Here is a 20,538-nt window from a genome sequence, read left to right as displayed (position 1 = left end):
ACATCTTTATAAGCAAGAAAATATTTAGCAATTTTTTTTATCCTGGCTACATTTAAATCATGATAAAAATTAAACCATAATGAATACAGGCCTTAGTGTCAATACTGCTGGTTTACATCATGTAACAGCAAAGTGTTACTGGCTGTACAGTTGTTACTGGTTGACATAACTGACATTTCTAAATATCTTACATTTATAGCATGGAAAAAGCCAAATCACCATTCCAAGAAACTGTGGAAGGCTATGCTGCCATGTAAACAGAGCACAATTATTCACCAAGAAATGGCAATCGTGCAGGTTACATTACCTGCAACTCAGTGTAGCCAACAACATACTAGATTATTTTTGTGTGGCCAAGGGGTGTTGACTATAATCCTACAAAGACAGGCTTTGTCCCTGGAGCCAATCCAAAAGCATTAAGACTTTCTTCAGGAAAAAAAATGTCATCAGGAAGAATACGATGTGTAGGTTTGGGAGCGTATCTACACAGATGCAGTCTGAAAAATTCATCTGATGTGGATTAGAAAATGGCACTAAATTTTTGTCTGGACACTGTTCACAGTAAGTCACCCTTCGTTTCATCCAAAACTGAAGGTTCAAGCTCAAATAAATTAAGCCAATGTTAACACTAAGTAAAAGGATCCACACAAAAGCTTAATGTGACTTTCATTTAATAGTAGAGTCTCTTGGTAAGCGTAAGGCTTTTGTTTCCACTACATCAATATACATGCCAGAGGGACGTTAATGAAGTCTCCAGTCTATTAGTATTACTTCATTTCCTTGTATTATTTATCCTCATCTTGAAAAGTTTTAATAAAAGGCTTAAAGCCTTCCTAAAAGTTAGCAGCCGCCTTCCTTTGTTCAGGAACGGAAGAGTGGACCTGGTGCTCTCAGCGCTGCCGGCAGCAGCTGCTCCGCACAGACCATCAGACGGGCGGTCAGAGATCAACTGAATATTCTCCAAACACAGCTCATTTCCCTCGCAATGGTTTCACTGCGCCTAAGAGATGGGGCTTTCGTCTCCGATGCGGATCCTTCTCAGTGAGGTTGAAGAAACGTTATTATTCTCCCAATCGACTCCGAAACAGTGCTATAATCAAAACCCATCGAGGGATTGCCATGCAAAAGACCCCGTGTACCTCTGGCACTCAGCCTAAGGTCTATCAGCCACAGTTCCTGCAAAATTCAGAGGCTTGTTGGCTATTTCCAAGCTGCATCAATTATTCTGCTGGCAGGAGCCCCTTTCTGGTCATCACCTGCGCCGGGGCCCCGCAGCTCCTTCCTTACATGCAAGTACCCCTGCCACAAACTGTGGTGCGAGCCTCACTTCATGGGAAGGGGTTGTGGTAAAAAAAAGAAATAAATACCACGTGTATGCGATACTGAAGTGAATATACTGCAAAATGAGATCCCTTTATCCTGTTAATACACAGCATCTCTTCCACAGCACTTGGCAATGCTAAATTATTACTATAACATTTATCTAATTTATTCAATATTGGATGCATGTCCAAAAAAATCAAAACACGAGTGCTTCAGAGAAGGGATCTTATCTCATTTAATTCACAAAAGCAACCACTGGCATATATGGCATTATATAAATAAATCATGATTTTGACATATAATAAAAGTGCATAGAAAAACTACCTATTTCTGTGCAAGAAAAAATAAATCAAATACTCATGTTCTAGCAGTTAAAGAAAAGAGAAAACAAGTAACAGTGCCAAGTCACCTGAAGTTAAAATTTGGAATCGGATTTAAGCCCACTTCCCAAACCAGAACAGGAATATTACATAGGAAGTGTGCCCACCAGCCAGAAGAAACAGTCCCCCACGCTGACAACACCGCTGGCAAAGAGAGGGGATTAAAGAGGCTCACATCACATTTCTTAGTTTTACCACTAGTTTCCCAAAGAGTCAATCAGGAATCTGCAAAGGAGGACCAGTTCTTTTTCACTTCTATTGAACTGCTACGTCGCTCACCTATTAAAATGACAAACAGTAAGCAAAGCAGCAACAACAATGTAGGCAAGGACTCAGCTTTTAGAAACTCCATAGGACTAAAGGATTTGGTGGATGAAGTGCCTGGCCACAAATTTTCAGCTGTAGTAATATTTTCTAATATTAAAGATGATTTGTTATGTATCTCAGATTGAGATTTTTACAGTGTCCCTAAAATTAACTGACTCAGAAGCAAGCTTCTATTTACAGAAGGGCCTGGAAGAGGTATACAGGGGCATGCTAGGTAGCATTAAAAAAACCTAAACCTATAGGTGCCCCCTAAATATAGTCAGAAATGAGATTTCAAATTTGTCATTTTATTATTCAACCAGATTTTCAGAGTGGTCATAGACGTAACACGAAGAAAGTTGTGTGCCAAGTTTCTTCTTTCTTCGAATGTCTCAGAAACAGGAAAGAATTCTACAGATTTGCCCTGAATTGAAACATGAGGTAGATCTAACACCAGCAAAAGTCACTATAGAAATGTCTATATTGCCCAACGAAATGCTACGCAGAAGCACCTCTGCTCATCCTTTCATGATTTTGCATTGTAACGCAACTAATGCAAAAGGCTGCAAGTACAGCAAACTCTCACTGCCAATTAAGCCAGCTCGGAACTCCACGTGGATTATTTACCTTGCTGAAAGGAAAGAAACAGCCCCCAAAGCCTCAAAACCAAAGCAAAACACACACAAAAAACCAACAAAATGACACTGTCCCCACCAGCAAGAGTCCTGTTGTTTGCAGCAGGCTTGTAAATCAGGCCCACAATAACTTCACATATCCTGGACACTCCAAGTGCTGTAAAGGATTTTTAATTCGTTTCCAAAAGAAAGATTAGGGAAAAATATGACTGCCATGTACTGGCAATAGCGCAACTCCTTCCTTCCCAGTGGATTGTTTCCTGATAATCATACAATGGAGTAATATATTACCCCTTCGCAGGAGCTATTCTCACAATTCCCTTGAATTCTATCCTGCCGTTTCAACACAATTACCTTATTCCTAGCAAGGTCCCTGTTCAGTATGAAAACATAAAGAGCAGAAACTCAACGAATGTATCTTACTCACAACTGATAGCTTTAAAATACAGCTTAAAGTGGCTGTGGCACTGTTCCATTGGTTTACTACAGAAAAACGACATATATCCATCTTCCATATCCACTGTCAGTGGTGAGTTCATGACACTTTTTTCCATATCCAATCCATTAGATTTTTACAAACCGAATATCTGCAATGCGCATGGGCCCTTGGGATGAGCCATAGTGACATTAAGCTATTCCACCAGCCATAGGGGATGTAAAGTTCATGTTCCCTATTTGCCTGCAGAGCGAAAGTTTGCAGTTGCTATTGCAGTGCAGCATCACAGGCACTGCTTGAAATGATGAGTAAAAGTGGTTTTTCACTACAACCAGCTGATAAATGAAGCCAGCATCAAAAGCCACCTCTTGTTCTGTTCTGCTTTATAATGAGCTCAGCTTGATTGGCAACATACCACTATAAAATGAATTAAGATGATGTTACTTACAACACTGGCTTCAAACAAAATTCTGCCTTGATGTTAAATAAAGAATACAGAATCCTGTGTTAAGTGCTGCTTTCATACTAAAGCACCTGAGGTAATAGCTTTCAACTGGTTTGATATTGCTGTACCTAGAGCATGGGATACAATTCATTACCTTGCTGCGAATCATCTCTCCTGCAAATATCTTATAATATAAACAATCTGCAATCAGTCAAAGATAACACCAGTTAGAAAAAGCGTTTGCCATTAAGCGTCTTACTGCACATTCGATCTCGGGTAACAATCTGAGAACAAAGGATATACAAAGGACTGTCATTTTAGTACCTGAGCTACCAAAAGATCTTGATTATAATACAGGTAATCATATAATATACAAATATATTAAAAAAAGAGTTAATACGCTTTTGCATAAACATTGTTTCCTTTAAATATACACAATCATAAAAAGTGTCTTAAGAAGGCATTTACGTAATATCTATAAAGCATTCTGTTTGAAGCAGCTGTATTTATTTCACTTAATTAGCATTGCTCAATCCCAGGTATTATCTTTCTACCAAAACACGGAGGAAAATTATTATTATTCTGGAATCTTAACTACGAGAAGAAATTTCAGCCAGATGAGAATACATTTCTTATGTCAAACACTCACAGTGAAAATACTGCAAACTGCACACCACTCTTAAAGAGTTCTGACATAACAGATGGGATGTCAGAATAAGACCAACTGGTCAGTAAAAGTGAAAACAAATGACAGACATTTAGTTTTATTCTTTGAAATGTGGCTTCACCCTCAAGATCTTAATTTTCTATGTTTTAGAAACCGTTCATTTAGTGGAGTGGAAGCTGTTGCCTCGCTGGCCGTGTCACTGACCACTACTGCAGTCAACAAACTCCTGTTTTTTTACTGTCTATAGATAGAACGGTACACGTGTTAATTGTCAAATTACTAAGATGTATTAACAGATAAGATTCGTAGTTATGTCTGCTACCCACGTTCACTGTTCATAAGGAGGAAGAAGAGGAATAGATATTTTTGAGGAGTTTCTTAAAAGTATTTTCAGATTACAGTTGATTTCATTCAGGAGAGAGGGTAGAATGCCAAACTCTTCATCAGCAAAACACATACCGACAGCATAACTTACTTTAAAAAACAGTGCCAGTGAAAAAATTCATATTGTTTTCATATTTACGAAGGAAAACTATTTAATACATGTGCTGATCCTCTGGATACCTGCAGACGAGAACATCTGGATACCTGGGGCTGGCAGGATATCCAACAGAAAATTCCTCAGTCCTTTGGCTACATCTGAAGTGGTAGCCTGAATCTGCTCACATATACCATAGTATAGCAGTTGCTCAAGTTCGACATTTCCAGAAAAGACAAATTAACCATTGCATGACACATTCAATGCTCAGCACAGGTCGAAAGTCCTGTAGCAGTGAGTAGATATTTGCACATATCACAACGGTATTTGCACTTCCTCCAAAGATATGGAACACATACCTATGATATTTTACTGTCTTCACCTTATTTACAACTATCACATTAAAACAGTAAAATAACTTACCACTAGGATTAAAAGCCATGCAGCAAATTGGCTTTTCATGTGCAGGGAAGTGGGCCACAATTCCATCACTATCCGAGTCCTCACTGACAAGAACCTGCAGAATATTAATAGAGAAGCAGGGAGGTTAGGAAATAAAAATACACCCGAGAGAAACAGCTTACTGATATAGGAATTGGTTTTTAAGACACACAGAGCAGTAAGAATTAGAAATTTAACTTCGTGTGAACTAAACCCAAACAATCTCCTGCAATCTTTACAGACAGAGAAACACAAGATGTGCTCAAATAACCTACTATGAACTAGAAAGGATTATGCACTCTGCAGCTGAAGCCCCTATTTATTTATACTATTCAAATAAAGCAAAACGGAAAAATGTTGCTTTTGCCACAGGAAGTATTAAAGCCTACATAGAACCTTATCACAAAGACGTCTGTATGCAGTGCACCAGGAAGGTACGTTGAAGGTTTTCACTGCCGTTGGTGGAAATAAGGGTTGTGACCTCTCTGTGTGTCCGTAATCGAGAGGGCCTATTACTCATAAATTTCTGACAGCTCTCCTGCTCGTTCAGCTTTCCTGTGGATGGGAGCTCTCGTTCCACCAGACCCTCAGCAGTGTCCAGCTGGACTAAGGTAAGGAGGATCGGTGGAATCACACCCAAGAGTGCGCACAGCTCTTTAACTGCAAATAACAAAAGATTTTCTGTCAGCAGTAACAAAAATCACATAACAGAAAGAAAAACAAGAGGTGGCACAGACTTCTTCAAAGAATAGGGAATATGTAGCCATTACATATATCAGTATTTTCTTTGTGAGTATTTAAAGCACACATGGCAAACGAGTAGAAAAACGGACCAAAAACCCAGTCAAAGTGGCTTTGATTTCCACCAGTTACAGAGGCAGGAACACCACAGCTTCCATCCTGCTAATAAGTGATGGATTTGAGGGATCTGGATATCCAAATGACGCAAGAAATGTTAAGGACTGGGAGTCTGTATGAAAGCAACTGCATTGTAAAATACGCAGCTAACAAGAGTTTTCTCCATCTTGAAAATGCCACTGAATAAGAGTATTACAGTGAACAATAAAGGGATTAAAAGGTAGGAGAGAGTTTTCACAGCAGAGGGAAAAAGAAAATAGCTGAACTGAGATCTGTGATCCACAACAACTTCTGGAGAAAGGGACGAAGGATGAGCTTCTGATTTTTACACAAGTAGCTACTTGAAGTTGACAAAACTACTCGGGCCAGTTAAAACTAAAGCTGACTGTGAAGACATCCAAGAGGACCTCCAAAAGGACACCGTACCACCGACGTCCAATTGTATGAAAAGGGAAAGATATTCGTAGATTTACAGAAGAAAATCAAAATATATGTGGAAAAACATAGGCAAGAGGTGCATAAGTATTTTATTCCTTGGTTACATCACGCTAAAGACTAAATTAAGCAAAACAATGAGAAAGATCTGTCAGAAAAGGACTCAATAAAAGGATTTCTGTGGGAAGCAAAAACCACCTTCTTAACAAGATAGTGCAAAATTTCCCATTTCAAGTTCAGCATAATTTGTCTGCTGCCTCCAAAATAATCTGAAAGGTTTTTAATACTTCCTATTCCTAACAGATATCGGAATAATTTGAAGATATTTTTATGCTTCAAAAAGAGAAATCATCTTTAAATGTTTAAAGAAGTCACGTAATATGGATGAAGGGGCCTGTGCCTGACTTACTTGAAATGTTCAAATTACTTGGCACTGTCACATAAGCACAATTATGGTTTTGCTTTCCGTTGTCAGCATTTCGTGCTTATTCCAGAACCACTAACCAAAGGGTCTGGAGATCTTCCTAAGAGCTTTTCAAAGAAACAGTGTTCTTTTCTCAGCCTACATAAACTGCCTAAATAATTCCTACACATCATCTTTTCACAGCTTCCACTTTTAGGTAAGTTGGTCTTATGCCAAACATTTTGCTATAATTAAAGATATGTAATAATGATAAAGTAACTTTACAAAATAAACAGAAGGCCTTTATTGAATCTAGTCTGTTAGACAAAAATATCTAATCTAGAAATGTGTCTGTCTCAGCAGCATCTAAATCACTGCTAAAAGCACAGATATAGCATATTTCACACGCATCTTCTACAGACTGTAATCTGGATTAATTCAGCATGGCCTTTTTCTTTTTAATTAATAATAAATACACCACTGTTACCATCCCTGCAACAAACTCCCTATTCAACAGGCAAGAAACACTCTGGATGGTAAGACGATCTTTAAATACTTTTCCTCTGGAAATACAAAGCAAAGCAAAACTTCCACAACATTAAAAACCATGAAACACCTCAGACACACCAGTTTGAGACTACAATAAAGCCCAAATGTACCATTTGTATTTTATGCTAACCCTGTTTTAAAATGTTTCTTTTTTCATACACTCCTTAAAATCTAAAAGGAGTTCAATCTGAAAGGAGTTTTTAGAAGTCTTCACTTTTCACTGTAAAAGCTATTTTCAGCGATAGCAAACCAGTCCTGGTTTTGCCTGTTATGCAACTCCATTGTTTGTGACAGAAATCCACGGAAGAAGTCCTTATCTGCATCACATACAATCCACTGTGAGCTTGTGGATCCTTAAAACCCTCACCGGTCACTCAGTATGGCTCATGCAGAGCTTTTAGTCTCGAACTGAAATATGTTTGTCTCCTGGGTTTTTCCACAACAAGTGGAAGAAAAAATAAAACTGAAAAAATAAAGTAAAAACACCCTACAAAAGCACCTCGGTGGGTGCTGGGCTCTTCTCCCAAGAGACAGGGACAGGACAAGGGGGAATGGCCTCAAGCTGCACCAGGGGAGGGTCAGACTGGACATCAGGAAAAAACTTTTCACAGAAAGGGTCACCGAACTCTGGCAGAGGAGGGGATGGAGTCCCCATCCCCGGAGGGGTTGAAAAGATGGGCAGATGAGGTGCTCAGGGACATGGTTTAGAGGCAGATAGGAATGGTTGGACTCCATGATCCAAGAGGTCTTTTCCAACCTGGCGATCCTATGACTCTATGCAGGCTTCACAAATTTTAGAAGCCACTTCTTGCAGAGGCTGAAGCGGAAACGCTCCCTGCAAAGATGCTGGAGAGAACAATGTCCGCAGGCTAATAAACGGCACATTAAATCAAGGCTGACATCATACAACTGGTTCTTTTTGTCCAGTTTATGGTTTCTTAACCCTGAAAAGAGCAGAGTTGGAATTTTTTCTTGGAAGTCAAAACAAATTGCCTAATAACGCATGCGAGGGCTGTCAAAAAGCTCGAAGGAAGCAGCTCATTCAGTTTCTTGACGTGCTGGGCAGACAAAGCCCACAGGAATCCTGAGGCTGCAATTTTTTGCATCCCAAACAGGATTCCTTCTCCAAGGTAGTGGCCTCTAACCACTCCACTATTAAGAGTTAAAGACGTTACAAAGTCTCTCATTCAAAAAGGTTCATAAATCTTAGCGTTACGCTTCCAATTGCACAGTCTGAGGCTCATAAGGATGCTCCTCTACCTTCCCCGCAGAGTTCCCCGCATTCAGAGAAACACCATTTTAAGAAAAACAACCTAAAACAAACAAGCACTGAGGCTCTTCTGCCAAGATGTCCTTGTAAATCCGCGCTCAGCCTATTTCCGAGGCCCAAATTGGATCTTATCAAGAGAACTGCAAGATGATTTTCCAAAAGCTGCCCAGCCAAGAGCGTCCAGAGCTGGACGTGCGGCGCTGACGCCGTAGCGCTCTCAAGTCGGCCCCGTTAAAGTTCAACAGAACACTGCAGTTGATCGAAGATGAATCAAGTCCTCTTTATCTTACTCGAAAAGAGAAACAGACAAAACACCCAGGGGATTATTACATTTGCTATCAAAAAATAGTGTTTGCTTTGAGGGCAAGAGATAGCCGAAGCCAAAGCTTTTTTCTCCTATGCCATATTTTTCTTCATTCATTGTATTTTCCATACTGCTGAACAGAAGCCACTAGTAATTATGACTTCAATTATTTTAATCTTTAAGGGCAAATTACACCACTTATCCCAGTGGAGACATGTTTTCAAATAAAACATGAAAGTAACACAAATAAAAATGGACACAAATCTAATCAAGCAGGTCCTATTCTTAATAAAATTAAGAAAGAATAATCCCATCATCATAAAAACAAATAGGCTTGGCAATATTTATAAATATGAATATTATACAATAAAGAGATCTTTGCTTGGATACTTCTTAAGACCTTCACTGATTTAAATCGCTGAAGTTAGGGCAGCGTTTGCTTCAGTTCCTAAGACAAACCCCAACCCCCTCCATACCGACCCCCCCAGTCTGCCTCCCCCAACTTATAGCTAAGGTCAAACATCAGTGGAAAAGGGCTAAAAGTGATAAATCTGTGGCATTAACTACTGCACTCCTTTTAATAGAATCCAGCATAAACTCAAAACAGCCTTGCGCTCAGCCTGAACCATTTATCTGAGACAAAAATGTCTTCTTGACAAAAAACAGATCTCCTTTAATAAAAGTAAGGCAGACAGTATTATGCTCTGAGGGAATCCTGTTGCTCTTTTTATATTTATGTATTAAAAGAACTCTTCTGTAATACACGTAGATATAAAAATTGAAAAAAATTGATGCCAAATATATGAGCATTAGAAATCAAATCAGCCTTTGTGAAAGCTGTTCTTATAAATACAAGCGCTGGTGTTAATGACCAGGGGGATAAAGTTTTATCATTGAATACGCTTCATTCTTTTAGATTCTTTTTTGCTTTAGACCAAAGTTTCACAACAGTTCTTGCTACCGATAAACATCTTAGTTTGGTTCAATTGTTATCAACTCCTTTCCAAATGAAAATGAGCTTTTGAAACTGCAACAGTCTGCAGTTTTTTCTGAAAATTCCTCTTTAATGCAATAAAAAGTTAATAGGGAACAGGAAAAAAGCACCGATCGCATTTTAAAACAGAAAAAAAAATCAACACGTTATCTTATTTTCATAAGTTATTTCTAAAATATTTCCTGAAATATTTTCATGTGTTTTGGATGAGCTGTGAAAGCAACACGACGATCTCTCATCAATCACATGGCTCTATCGAAAGCATTAAGAATCAAGTTTTGTATTTTTAAATGACCACATACTTCTCTGTCAACTAAATGTTAGATGTTTAACAGATTTACATTCAGTCACAAAACTGGCGACTTTTGAGAAAGGTCATTATTGCAGACTACATGTGGGTGGCCCAGTTGATGAATTAATTAAGAATGCAGAAACAAAGGTCGAAAGAAAATAATTTTTCTTTAAAACTCAAGCCACTAAAGTCTTACACATTTAATTCCAATTACTGAAAAAGACTACATCTGTACAGCTTTAGTTTAATCCATTTCAACTAATTAACAGATTCAAATAAATAGTCATTACATCTTACAGAAAAGCTTGCTAACACTTCATTAGAAGGGAGTTTAAACAAGCACACAATCTTGTTAACGTATTTTGGTTTACCACAAAGTTACTTGGGCATCTCGATAATTATTTTTACTCCTTTTACAAATATATAATGACAGCCAACTTCAATAATTCTGCATTCCTTTGTGTTTATTTAATTACTTCATAACTCAAATTTGCTTAAAGTACCACAAATTTTGAGAGTAGGAGCTATCCTATAAACAACTGCTGGGTATGAGATTTTATTACAATAGCTACATTGATGAGGTTTATTAAATATATTTCCCTACAGATTTAATCCTGCAGATTACATTAGAAGATTTCTTTGGTCTCCAGTTGTGTATTTTTCAGTAGTAAGCCAGCAATTCAACCTCTGCCGTGGTAGTACAGCACAACTTACAAAATGCACTGAGATCCATCTCATGGTCTTTCCATTGGAGATCTTTGAAATGGCAGATATAATAAAAAAGTCAGTGAAAACTTAAAGCTGCAGTTAGTCCTTCTGGCTTATGTCCAAAATGTGTTCCTTAATCATCCTACTGGCAAATAACTACTCACGCACAGAGCGGCTCAATCCATCTTTAGAACCTGTTTTGTGCTCAAAGCAAACGGACAAGCACACACATTATTACTTTGCAAGCCTATATATATATATATATATAAGAAGTTATAGATATATAGATACATATCAAGCCTTTATACTTATATATATAAACATAAAAGCTGCTGCCCCACTGAAAAAAGCGATTATGCCTCAAAGGGACGCGTTTGCTTGCCTTAGATTTACTGTCATCTTATTCTATATTCTTTCTGTTTCTAAAATAGATTTCCTTTTTTACTATATTTTATATTAAAGATATATTTTATTACTTGGGAATTGTTTTATTTCATTACAACACCCAAATTCTTAGTTAGGCTGTGCAAGTAGATAGAAATCTTCATTGACCTGAAGGAGATGAGGTATTCCTTTTACATCTGGAGTCCTCTAATAAGAAAATAACTTCTTTCTGCTTCTGGAATTCCCCTCAATTACAATTATGCTGACAACCTCTGGAAACCACGCACGCACACACAAATATATTTACACATTGCTCAACAAATCCCTGATGAAAGGGATGCCAGGCTTTCAAACTGTTAATTCAGTCCAGAAAACCCTCGGTAGGCATTACTGATTCTTGTGGTTTCGCAGTCAGTTCAGGAAGACTGATGCTTGTCATGGGCAAAGCCATCCAGCAGAAATTAAATACACCAGAACAGGCATCTTCATCGCTCAAGGAAGCAGGAAGACCACCAAGTCTCTCTTTGTACCCACCCAGATCTCTTATTTCCCACCTGGAATCTGCGAATTGGGATGATAAACCAATAACTTTAGAAAAATCACTGCCACACAGCATGAAGAGAGATTAAACCACGCGCGGCACCGGCTGAACTGCTCCACAGCAATTGCTTCCCCTGAAGCACAGGTGAGGCTGCACTCCACAACCATCCATCTGCTCAATCACACCCCTATTTCAACCAACACGTCCAGAATATCGTAGCGTGGATGACCGTGATCAGCAAACCGATTTGGCACAGAAGAGTGAAATCATTTGAGAAATTAACACAATACTGAAGAACCCGTGTGGCTCGACGAGCCGTACGCATTTCAAAGCGGCACGATGCTCAACTGCGAGTTTATATTGAAGTATATGAGCAACCAGATCTAGTTCAGTGAGATTACTCACATTGTTTAAAGGTCAGACTTGCTAAAACGCTTTGCTGAACTGAAGCTTCACTCAATTATGCTACAAAAGCTAACCCTGGCTACCCAGCGAGTACAAACACGTGCCATCTAAACCAGCACATCGTTTCTTGCAGGCTTGCCTGCTTCTGCCAGCACGCGAGGAGCACAGGATCCCTGCCAGGCTCCTTGGGACAAGTCAATCCACCCAACTGCCAAAATCAGAATCTACCACGTTCCAGCGAGGCACGAAAACTTACATCTCCACCTGGCAAAGGAAATACAGCCGGAGGGATGGACAAGAACTCAGCGGGGATTGCGAGCACACACGACACTCCTTGCATTAGCAGGTTCTTTAGTGGGGCAGCGTTGAATGACAGTCTCTATTTAGACCATGTACAAAGTGTACTCATAATTAATTAACTTTCTTTTTGCTAGATGCATATTTCAGTAAGAAAAGATTGCTAAAAACGCTTCTGTACCGTGAAAAAGTAACAATGCGAAAGAAACATTATTTTATTTTTCCTGGGGAAAAAAAAAAAGTTAATTCTGAAAGCAAGTTTCAGCACTGAAAATAAATTATTAATTTAATAGCATTTTAAAACTTCCAATTACAAAATGCGAATGGAAGACATACTGCTAGGATCCGTAACTTAAAGCCTCCTTCCCTAGAGATTCAAGACAAAATTATTTCACAAGAACTGATGGCTTATTTATGTTACAGCAGCACTATTTGGACAAGGGAAGCGTTATCATTTTTACAACTACTTTTCCATAGTGCCCTTTCGGCTTGATAGCTCCCTACTATTGCTAAGGTCAGAGGACAAGTTCATAAAACCTCTAAATCACACACAACAACAAGACTTAAAAACTTAAGATATTTTTTTTTCCCTAGGCCTATGCAGAAGAATCAAAGCGCAGACAGTGACCACCAGAAATAATGACCGCATTTAACAAAGCTTCATGAGAAATTCATGAAGCAATATTCTTCTTTTTTTTTATTTTCAGGCAGTATACGATCAGCCAAAAGACCTTTTTTTCAGAAAAGAAAAGCAAACCCCCAACAGTTAATAGACTTACTTGAAGACTCGAAAATCTTAAGCAGAATACATTCTTTTTTTTCCATTCTCCTCTTTTCATTTCTCTTTTCTTTTAATGTTGCAAATAAAGGCCTCTAATGTTATATGAACAACCTCCTTTCGATGTAACATGACTTCGCTACATGCTTCCAAAACTAATTCTCAGGAACAACCACAGCTCAAACACCATATTGAGGGGTTACTTTCTTCTGTTTGTTTTCAAGTAAAATATTTTGTTTCCCTTGCAGGCAAGAAGAGTAAAAAACTTGACTACTGATTTGTCATTAATACCTTACTAACTTATCTGCAGAAAGCATCAGAAAAACAGGGGAAAACAAGAAAAAAGTTGGATTTTTTCTTTTTTAAATTCAATAAACGTGAACATTCAGGGAAAATATTTTACAAAATAGTTACAGAATAATGAAGTGTTTGGGAGTCCTGCATAAACATCAATTCCAGGGCCAGACACTTAAAAATTAAATGATCGATAAAAACAAACAGAAGAGACAGTTTAAAGTTTGTGCAATAATGGTGTGGATTCTTCACAAATTATTTTGCCTGATGCACTGTACTGTGTAATATTAGTAAAACAGTACATACGCCTCACAACACAGCATCACGCTTGATTACATTGTAGTTCTAAAATATATGTAAAATCGTAAGCTTTTATATCCAACTTCACTCATCATCTGTTTTTAAACTGGAATTCAACAATTCGCTGTGTTGCTAGAAGATCACATTTTCCAGCCACATTATACGTTAATAAATATAATCAGACTACACATACATTTCAACTGATCAGCATAAATCAATGTCAATTACGAACAAGTGTTAGAGAGACAAAATGTGACACTTCACACTTGATCTTGTCAAAGTGTCACATAAATATGTTCTAAGGACAATATATATTTTGGCTTAATTTCAGTCCCAAATAGGACTGTATCACAGCTGTGTGTGTCTGTAAAAGTTTCTGACCTAGCAAAAATCTCATCTGTTTTTTCATTTTCAAAAGCACAAAGTACAGTTTCCTGACATTTAGATTAAAATGAATGCAAATTCTGATTCTGTGCGAGCCATATTACCTGCCCTTCTGCAACTGTCTCTGTATCAATTATCGTGATGATTCCAGGCACCAGCGGACTTCGACGAATGTTGCTATGAGCTAAAATTTCTTCTTCGGTTGTTCCTGAAGGCAGCGTCCCTGTCAGCTGTGTAACTACTTTCCCAACCATTGTAAGTCCAGTCTTTATCGTCTATAAAAAGAGAGAGAACCAATAAATGACATTTAGGGCTGTTTTGTGGATCTATCTTGAATTTTTTCTCAACACTAGATTGCACACACAAGAAGCCCTCAAACCAAATGTTTTATAAGTGATATATAAACTGCAAAAGGCTGTATGGAACAAACATCTTTAAAAGATTTATCATCCTATCAAGTTGAAGCAATCACCTTTATTTTGGAATTAAATTATTCCAAAACATTCTTGAAAAGAAGAAATATTTTAATGATGTCTAAATGTTATCATTTTTTCTTTCTTTAACTTTTTTATTTACTTATTCCGAGAGGTATGGAGCATGGATAATTCAGAGAATCAAATGATGAAGCCAAGATGGGTGCATGCAGAGGACAGCGTTACATAGAGAAATACTTAAGGCCCCTCATAGTTAATGCGGAAATAGTTGTGTCTTCTGCACAAGTGCAAGAGACGAGGAGTTTGGCCTTTGATATATATGACAGACACATTCATTTGTATCGCAGCAATTATGCTTTTCGCAGCATTAAAACTGAATATGGGACTCAAACCCAGCAAAATCAAAACTGCCATCCTCGTGGAACTAGAAAGGACAACTCTGTACACACGTATCCCATTACAAATAACGCGACTTTCCATAGTCTGCGTGTTTTCCAGATGTGGGTTTGAAAACATTCATTGCATCAGCTTTTATCATCTAAAGATGCCGAAGATTGTTTTACGTTGTTCTATTTTTCTTTGGAGAAAGAAGGAGAATACACACAGTAGGAAAGATATAGATTTAAAGAAAAACAATCCAAACTACAACTTTAAATATTTTCTCCTTGAATCAAGGACTGCGCCTTGTTTGCCTATAAAGAATTGAGCAGATTTATTATGCAATATAAATAAGGAATAGCAAAAGATATCAGAATGGAACTACATTATAACAAGCCAATTCTTAACTAAAAAGACAAGCTAAGCTGCCTGCTAAATTGAAAAGGAAAAAAGATGTACGGATCACAGGCTGAAACCAAGAAGCAGCCACAAATCAATTGCAACTGCTTTGTTTAGTGCTAAAATCTCAAACTGCAGTGATTAGAAAACACATTAGTGTTCATCAATTAGCAGCCAAACGTTTGTTTTAATAATTCATAGGAAATGACTTACACAAAGTCTGTTAGTGTGTTGTCAGGAAAACCTCTGAAGGGCCAACAGAATTAGGCGCCACACTGTATTGATGGCAATATCCAGCCAGGAAGCCTGATTAACCTCTGAGATGCCTCAGCTGATGTACTTACCCCATTAATGCTAATGGAGATACTACCACTTAAAATCGAGCCATGCCTTTATCATAGGAATGTCTTTGGGGTTTAAAGTCTTTAGTAATATCCTGCCATTTGTTTCTTATTATTTCTTTTTATACTCAGATACAACAAATGAGAATAAAACAAATTTTAACAGCGGCAAATGCAGGAGATTGAAAAATGTAACATAAAGCAGACGACAATATCCAAGGAACAGACCTAAAATAGACCCAGTGCCATCACAAGAATGCATTTCAACAGACACTTTCCTTACAAAACCCCACAAGGCAGTACTCTGGGCAGCAGTTAAAATTGTATAAAATGCAGTGGTAGTTTATGCAGCAGGGAAGAGAAATCGGTACAGAAGTACTATAGGGTAAAATACCCATGCGAGTTAAAAGACCCAGAATTGTAACTGACCTGCTTTATAAAGTATCTTTAATATCGTAACTAGGGAAATCAGATGACAAAGTGCCAGGTATAAATTTATAGCTCTTGAGGAAAAAATCAACATGCTTATCTAGCCAAATGACTTGCTGTTACATGTTAGAGGAGACGGTGACTGCGGGACTACTAAGAAGTAATAGGTGTACAAAGATGTGGCTGAGGCCATTAGCTCTGAAACATCAGTGCAAAACCATTACAGCACTTACTTCTTTGTGCTATGTGTATATTTGCAAAAACTTCTCTGGTAATCTTTAACCTTTCCCATGCCATATCAGCTGTCCCCTCGATCCATTAGAGCTAATGACCTTGCTCTCACATAAGCTGTTAGTACTCATTAAGAAGTTATCAGGTAACAAGAGAAAACAGATGCAGCCTTGGCTAAATCACTTTACCACTATAGGATTAAAAGATATGGAGAAAGAATCAACTAAAGAAGTTATGAGGTGAGAAGAACTTGGTTTATAATTTGATGCTAGACATTTGACAGGCCCAATACATTTTAAATGAAATAGGTTAAAGTTTGCAGTGTCGCAGTTCTTTTCTCATCGATGGGAGCTGCCAGTGCATACTCAGTGCAATTTTCTCATAAATAAAATTAAAATACTCGATCCAATTCCCTTTGTAACAGCGATGCTCATTGTGCAAACACACAAGTTAATTGTATGCTCACATGTACCCTATCTACTGAAAAAACAAGGCTGTTCACAGTCATTCAAGTATGAAGGAACACATATTTAATTAAAACAAATGTATTCACTCATACCTCATTCAATTGAAAAATAAGTACAATTTTAATTTGATGAGAAAACTTAAATGCACCATTCAGTGCTTGTTAGGCTGTTTTGTTCCAACACAGGTCTTGGGTCCTTTTAATGGCAAAATAATATATTGTTCCCATTTCTCATAATAAACACATTTTTCATGAATTCTGTTTACAAATGAAAACTCCATAGAAAGGAGAAGGAGATTAAAAAAAGATATGCCTTGGTAATGAACAGTATGAAAGCCTCATGGTTAGTTCGAGCAAAATGAACATGCAATGAATTACAGACTGAAGTTAAAAACTAAGTGATTGTTGAATAGTTCGTGTTTTGTGAAGACGTATCCCTTTCCTGCTCCTGCTGAATATTCTGAAAAGAGGTAGAACAGGGAAGAAACCTATTAGGAAATTCATCTTAAACAGCACAGCAAGTTTGACTGCTAGGGATGCACACCAGCATGGGGAAGGACTGCACGAACACAACAGAGCGAACTGAAATGTGAGTCACCCAAGGACACGGTGGGACCAAACCTCTCTTCAACATGACATCAGAAAAATAACAAGGGTAGAGATATAAGAATATCTTTTCCTACGTCCCTTTCCTTTCTGCACTCGAAGTGGATAAATACGGATAATTATAAGAAGCAATTTCATATTTGGATGCTTACCTCAAACCTGAATATTTTCCCATCACTAATACTGTTCAGTAACAATGGGGTTTATTCTGAAAAATACTCTACTTCCATTCTACTGTGTCCGTTCAACTGGAGGGAAAAGAAGCCCATAAGGAACAAGTTTTTTGGTTTTTTTCATTTTTCCAAATGCATCAGTTTATCTTTGCTAAACATTAACCTAAACTGAAATGTTAAGAATGTAAAGAAATTCTTCACAATGTTACCAGAATAACAGGAATTTGGGCATCAGGAGACAACACACTCCAACGCGACCACGATTTTGACGTTGGTATCCTTGGCTAACAGGGGAGCTTCTGACTCCTAGGTTATCTGATTAAGGAAGAAATGTATTTGCTGCACCAAGAACAGTACACATCAGTACATCACACCGAGGACAAACCCTCCAGTCAGTACCAGGACACTGAAAAACACGTCTCATCAAAGGGAATACCATTAAAGTAAATACTCTGCACTGCCATTGAGACCTTCTACGGAGGATCTGAAAGGTAATTCTCAAAAGTGACCCTGTTGAAATTCCTCTTTGCTTTCACCTTTATCTTTCTCCTTTATAGGAAAGTTCTTTCACTTCCTTCAATGAGCCCAAACAGAGAAAAGGCTGTAACCCAAGATAATCTGACAAAACAAGAATTCTCATGGAAGCACTTCTAAACCAAAGAGCAGCAGTGTAGGGAACAGAAAAGGACATCCACTTTCAAAAAAGCTAATACCTCTGCTGATCAAAGGAAATGAATTACCAGCCTTTGCAGACTGATAAGATACAACAGCAGCAGAGATTTATAAATGAAGACTTACTTAAGTTTACGGTGAGGTAACAAGATGGACAAAGAGCAACTATATTTGCAGTCTGTATTTGCCAACAAGAAAGTCAGCATTTCCGTTATCAGAGATGAAAACTTGATAGATAAGATAAACTTGCTAGCCAAGATGCAGTGAAATCGGTAATAAATTATATTTTTCAGATTTAGCGTTGCTCACTTACACACAAATAACAAATTAATACAGTGAGGCTGAAATATATTCAAGAGCAAATCATGCAAATATTTAAAGGTACATTAGTATTAATCTTGTGTATTGCTGTAACATCTAATGGCCATCGAGAGCAAAAGCAATGTGCTAGGCAAAACATAAAGCGGTACAGAGAGAGCGCCCTTACAATTAGCCGCTTCCCTCTCTTTCACTATTACTTTATCTCTGCAGAGAGCCTAACACTCTTTTCTCTCCTATGACTATAAACACACTTTATCTTCTGTAGCTATTCACGTGATGCAACTTCACCACTTTAGTGTTCGCATACATTCAGGTTAACGTGGGAATTTCTGGATTATGATCCTTGCCAGCAGGAGGTGAGGCCAACATCTTGGTCCTTACTGGCTTTAAACCTGGTCACTCACACTCCTTGGGGGTAAGGGCTACAAAAGAGATCTTCCTATTTTACATTTAGTCTGTTGAAAAACATCAAAGAAAATAGAGCTTAGTCTTTGATGGCTACCGGAATGTTCTGACAACCACTATATGGTTTAAAAAGCTTTGGCCCTTTCTTCTTCAGTCGTGACTGGGATTGGCTTTGGCAGTACAGTGATCTGTTCGTAAGGTTTTGCCACATCTGATCATAACTGTGGCTGATCGTACTAAGCCAGTTCGGTTTTCAAACTTATCTGTGCTATAAAAAAATAATCTTATTGTTGCTGAGACTGAAGGAGTTTGAGGAGATTTCTCCCTTCTCCCTTTTGTTTTTGCTGGTGAAGGTATGCAAAAAGATACAGCAAATTTCAGACCTCTTCAGAAGACCAGCAATTCAAGTTCTCCTCAACAACGTAGGAAACTGTGATTTTTCTCCTCCTCCAGCCACAGTGAGATTGTGTCCAAAGCTAAGCTGATGAAATACGTTTGATTTTGTTTTGTTTTTACACGAGATGGCGTGCCCTATGTCTCCCTTTGTGGGTTCTTGTAACTGTTTTTTTCTTCAGTGACACTGAGCTCTCTGCTCTGTGCTGTCATTTAATTCCTATTATTAGATTTGTTTTGTTGTGTGTATCAGAAATGAAAAGGCTAGTGGTTGCAATGAAAGCTTGTAATCAGCACGAAGTTTGCCAGACAATGCCAAAACTCACTCTGTGTGTGTGTGCGTGCGTGTGTGCGAGTATGCGGTGAGGGGGGGGGAGTGTGCATTAAAACAGCTCCGCATACTCTTTGGCTCATTTAAGAGTTTTCCAAGCCATAATCTTTCGATCCTTTGAAAACCCAGACATTTCTCTGAAAACAGAGGGATATTGTAATGTCATCTGATCTAAGAAAACTAGGCAATGGAACCTATATGTAAACAGTCATTAATAAACCCCAACCTTCAAAGAAAGCTGCCAGGTAATTAATTAGCTCCAGTACTCTGCTGTCATGTTTCAGTGAGATTAAAACATATAATGCTAGTGTGATTGAGTCCAAAAAGCACCACGCACATGTAAACTCAGTTTTCATGATGTTAAAAGACTAATAATTCACACTGTTGATTTCTAATCATGTAAATTTGTAATATTATGAATAGCTATGATAGAAATCCGTTTTACTATAACAGGGGTCACTACTAGGAATAGCTGTTTGCAAGAAACATAACTTCAAAACATCAGCTCAGAAGGACAGAAATACTTTGTGAAACACAATGGCTCCTCGGAGCTGCGCAGGATGAGGACCATAGGCATGGTGCTAATGCTTGGATGGTTTTTACACTGTTTTTTCCCCTTTGGTGAAAGGGCGGGGGGCGATGACACACAGTA

At 38.1% G+C, this 20,538-nt stretch overlaps 1 protein-coding gene across 10 annotated transcripts in view; it reads right to left on the bottom strand.

Moving 5' to 3' along the window:
- Nucleotides 1-20,538, bottom strand: part of BCAS3 (BCAS3 microtubule associated cell migration factor) — a 349,601-nt gene that overhangs the window by 269,733 nt on the left and 59,330 nt on the right. For all 10 annotated transcript variants that reach the window (XR_008453135.1, XM_054085103.1, XM_054085105.1 and 7 more), the window contains exons 12-13: nucleotides 14,412-14,582; nucleotides 5,094-5,187 (exon numbers count right to left, since the gene is read on the bottom strand). Coding sequence is in view for 9 of the 10 variants with exons in the window: in XM_054085103.1 (XP_053941078.1) it covers nucleotides 5,094-5,187; nucleotides 14,412-14,582 (265 nt within the window). In the remaining variant the exon portion in view is untranslated. The remainder of the gene's footprint in view (nucleotides 1-5,093; nucleotides 5,188-14,411; nucleotides 14,583-20,538) is intronic.

This window comes from Cuculus canorus, chromosome 20, assembly GCF_017976375.1.
Source record: "Cuculus canorus isolate bCucCan1 chromosome 20, bCucCan1.pri, whole genome shotgun sequence".
NCBI classification, from domain to species: Eukaryota; Metazoa; Chordata; class Aves; order Cuculiformes; family Cuculidae; genus Cuculus; species Cuculus canorus.
The sequence above is the reverse complement of the archived record's forward strand: the minus strand, read 5'-3'. Positions and strand labels throughout refer to the sequence as shown.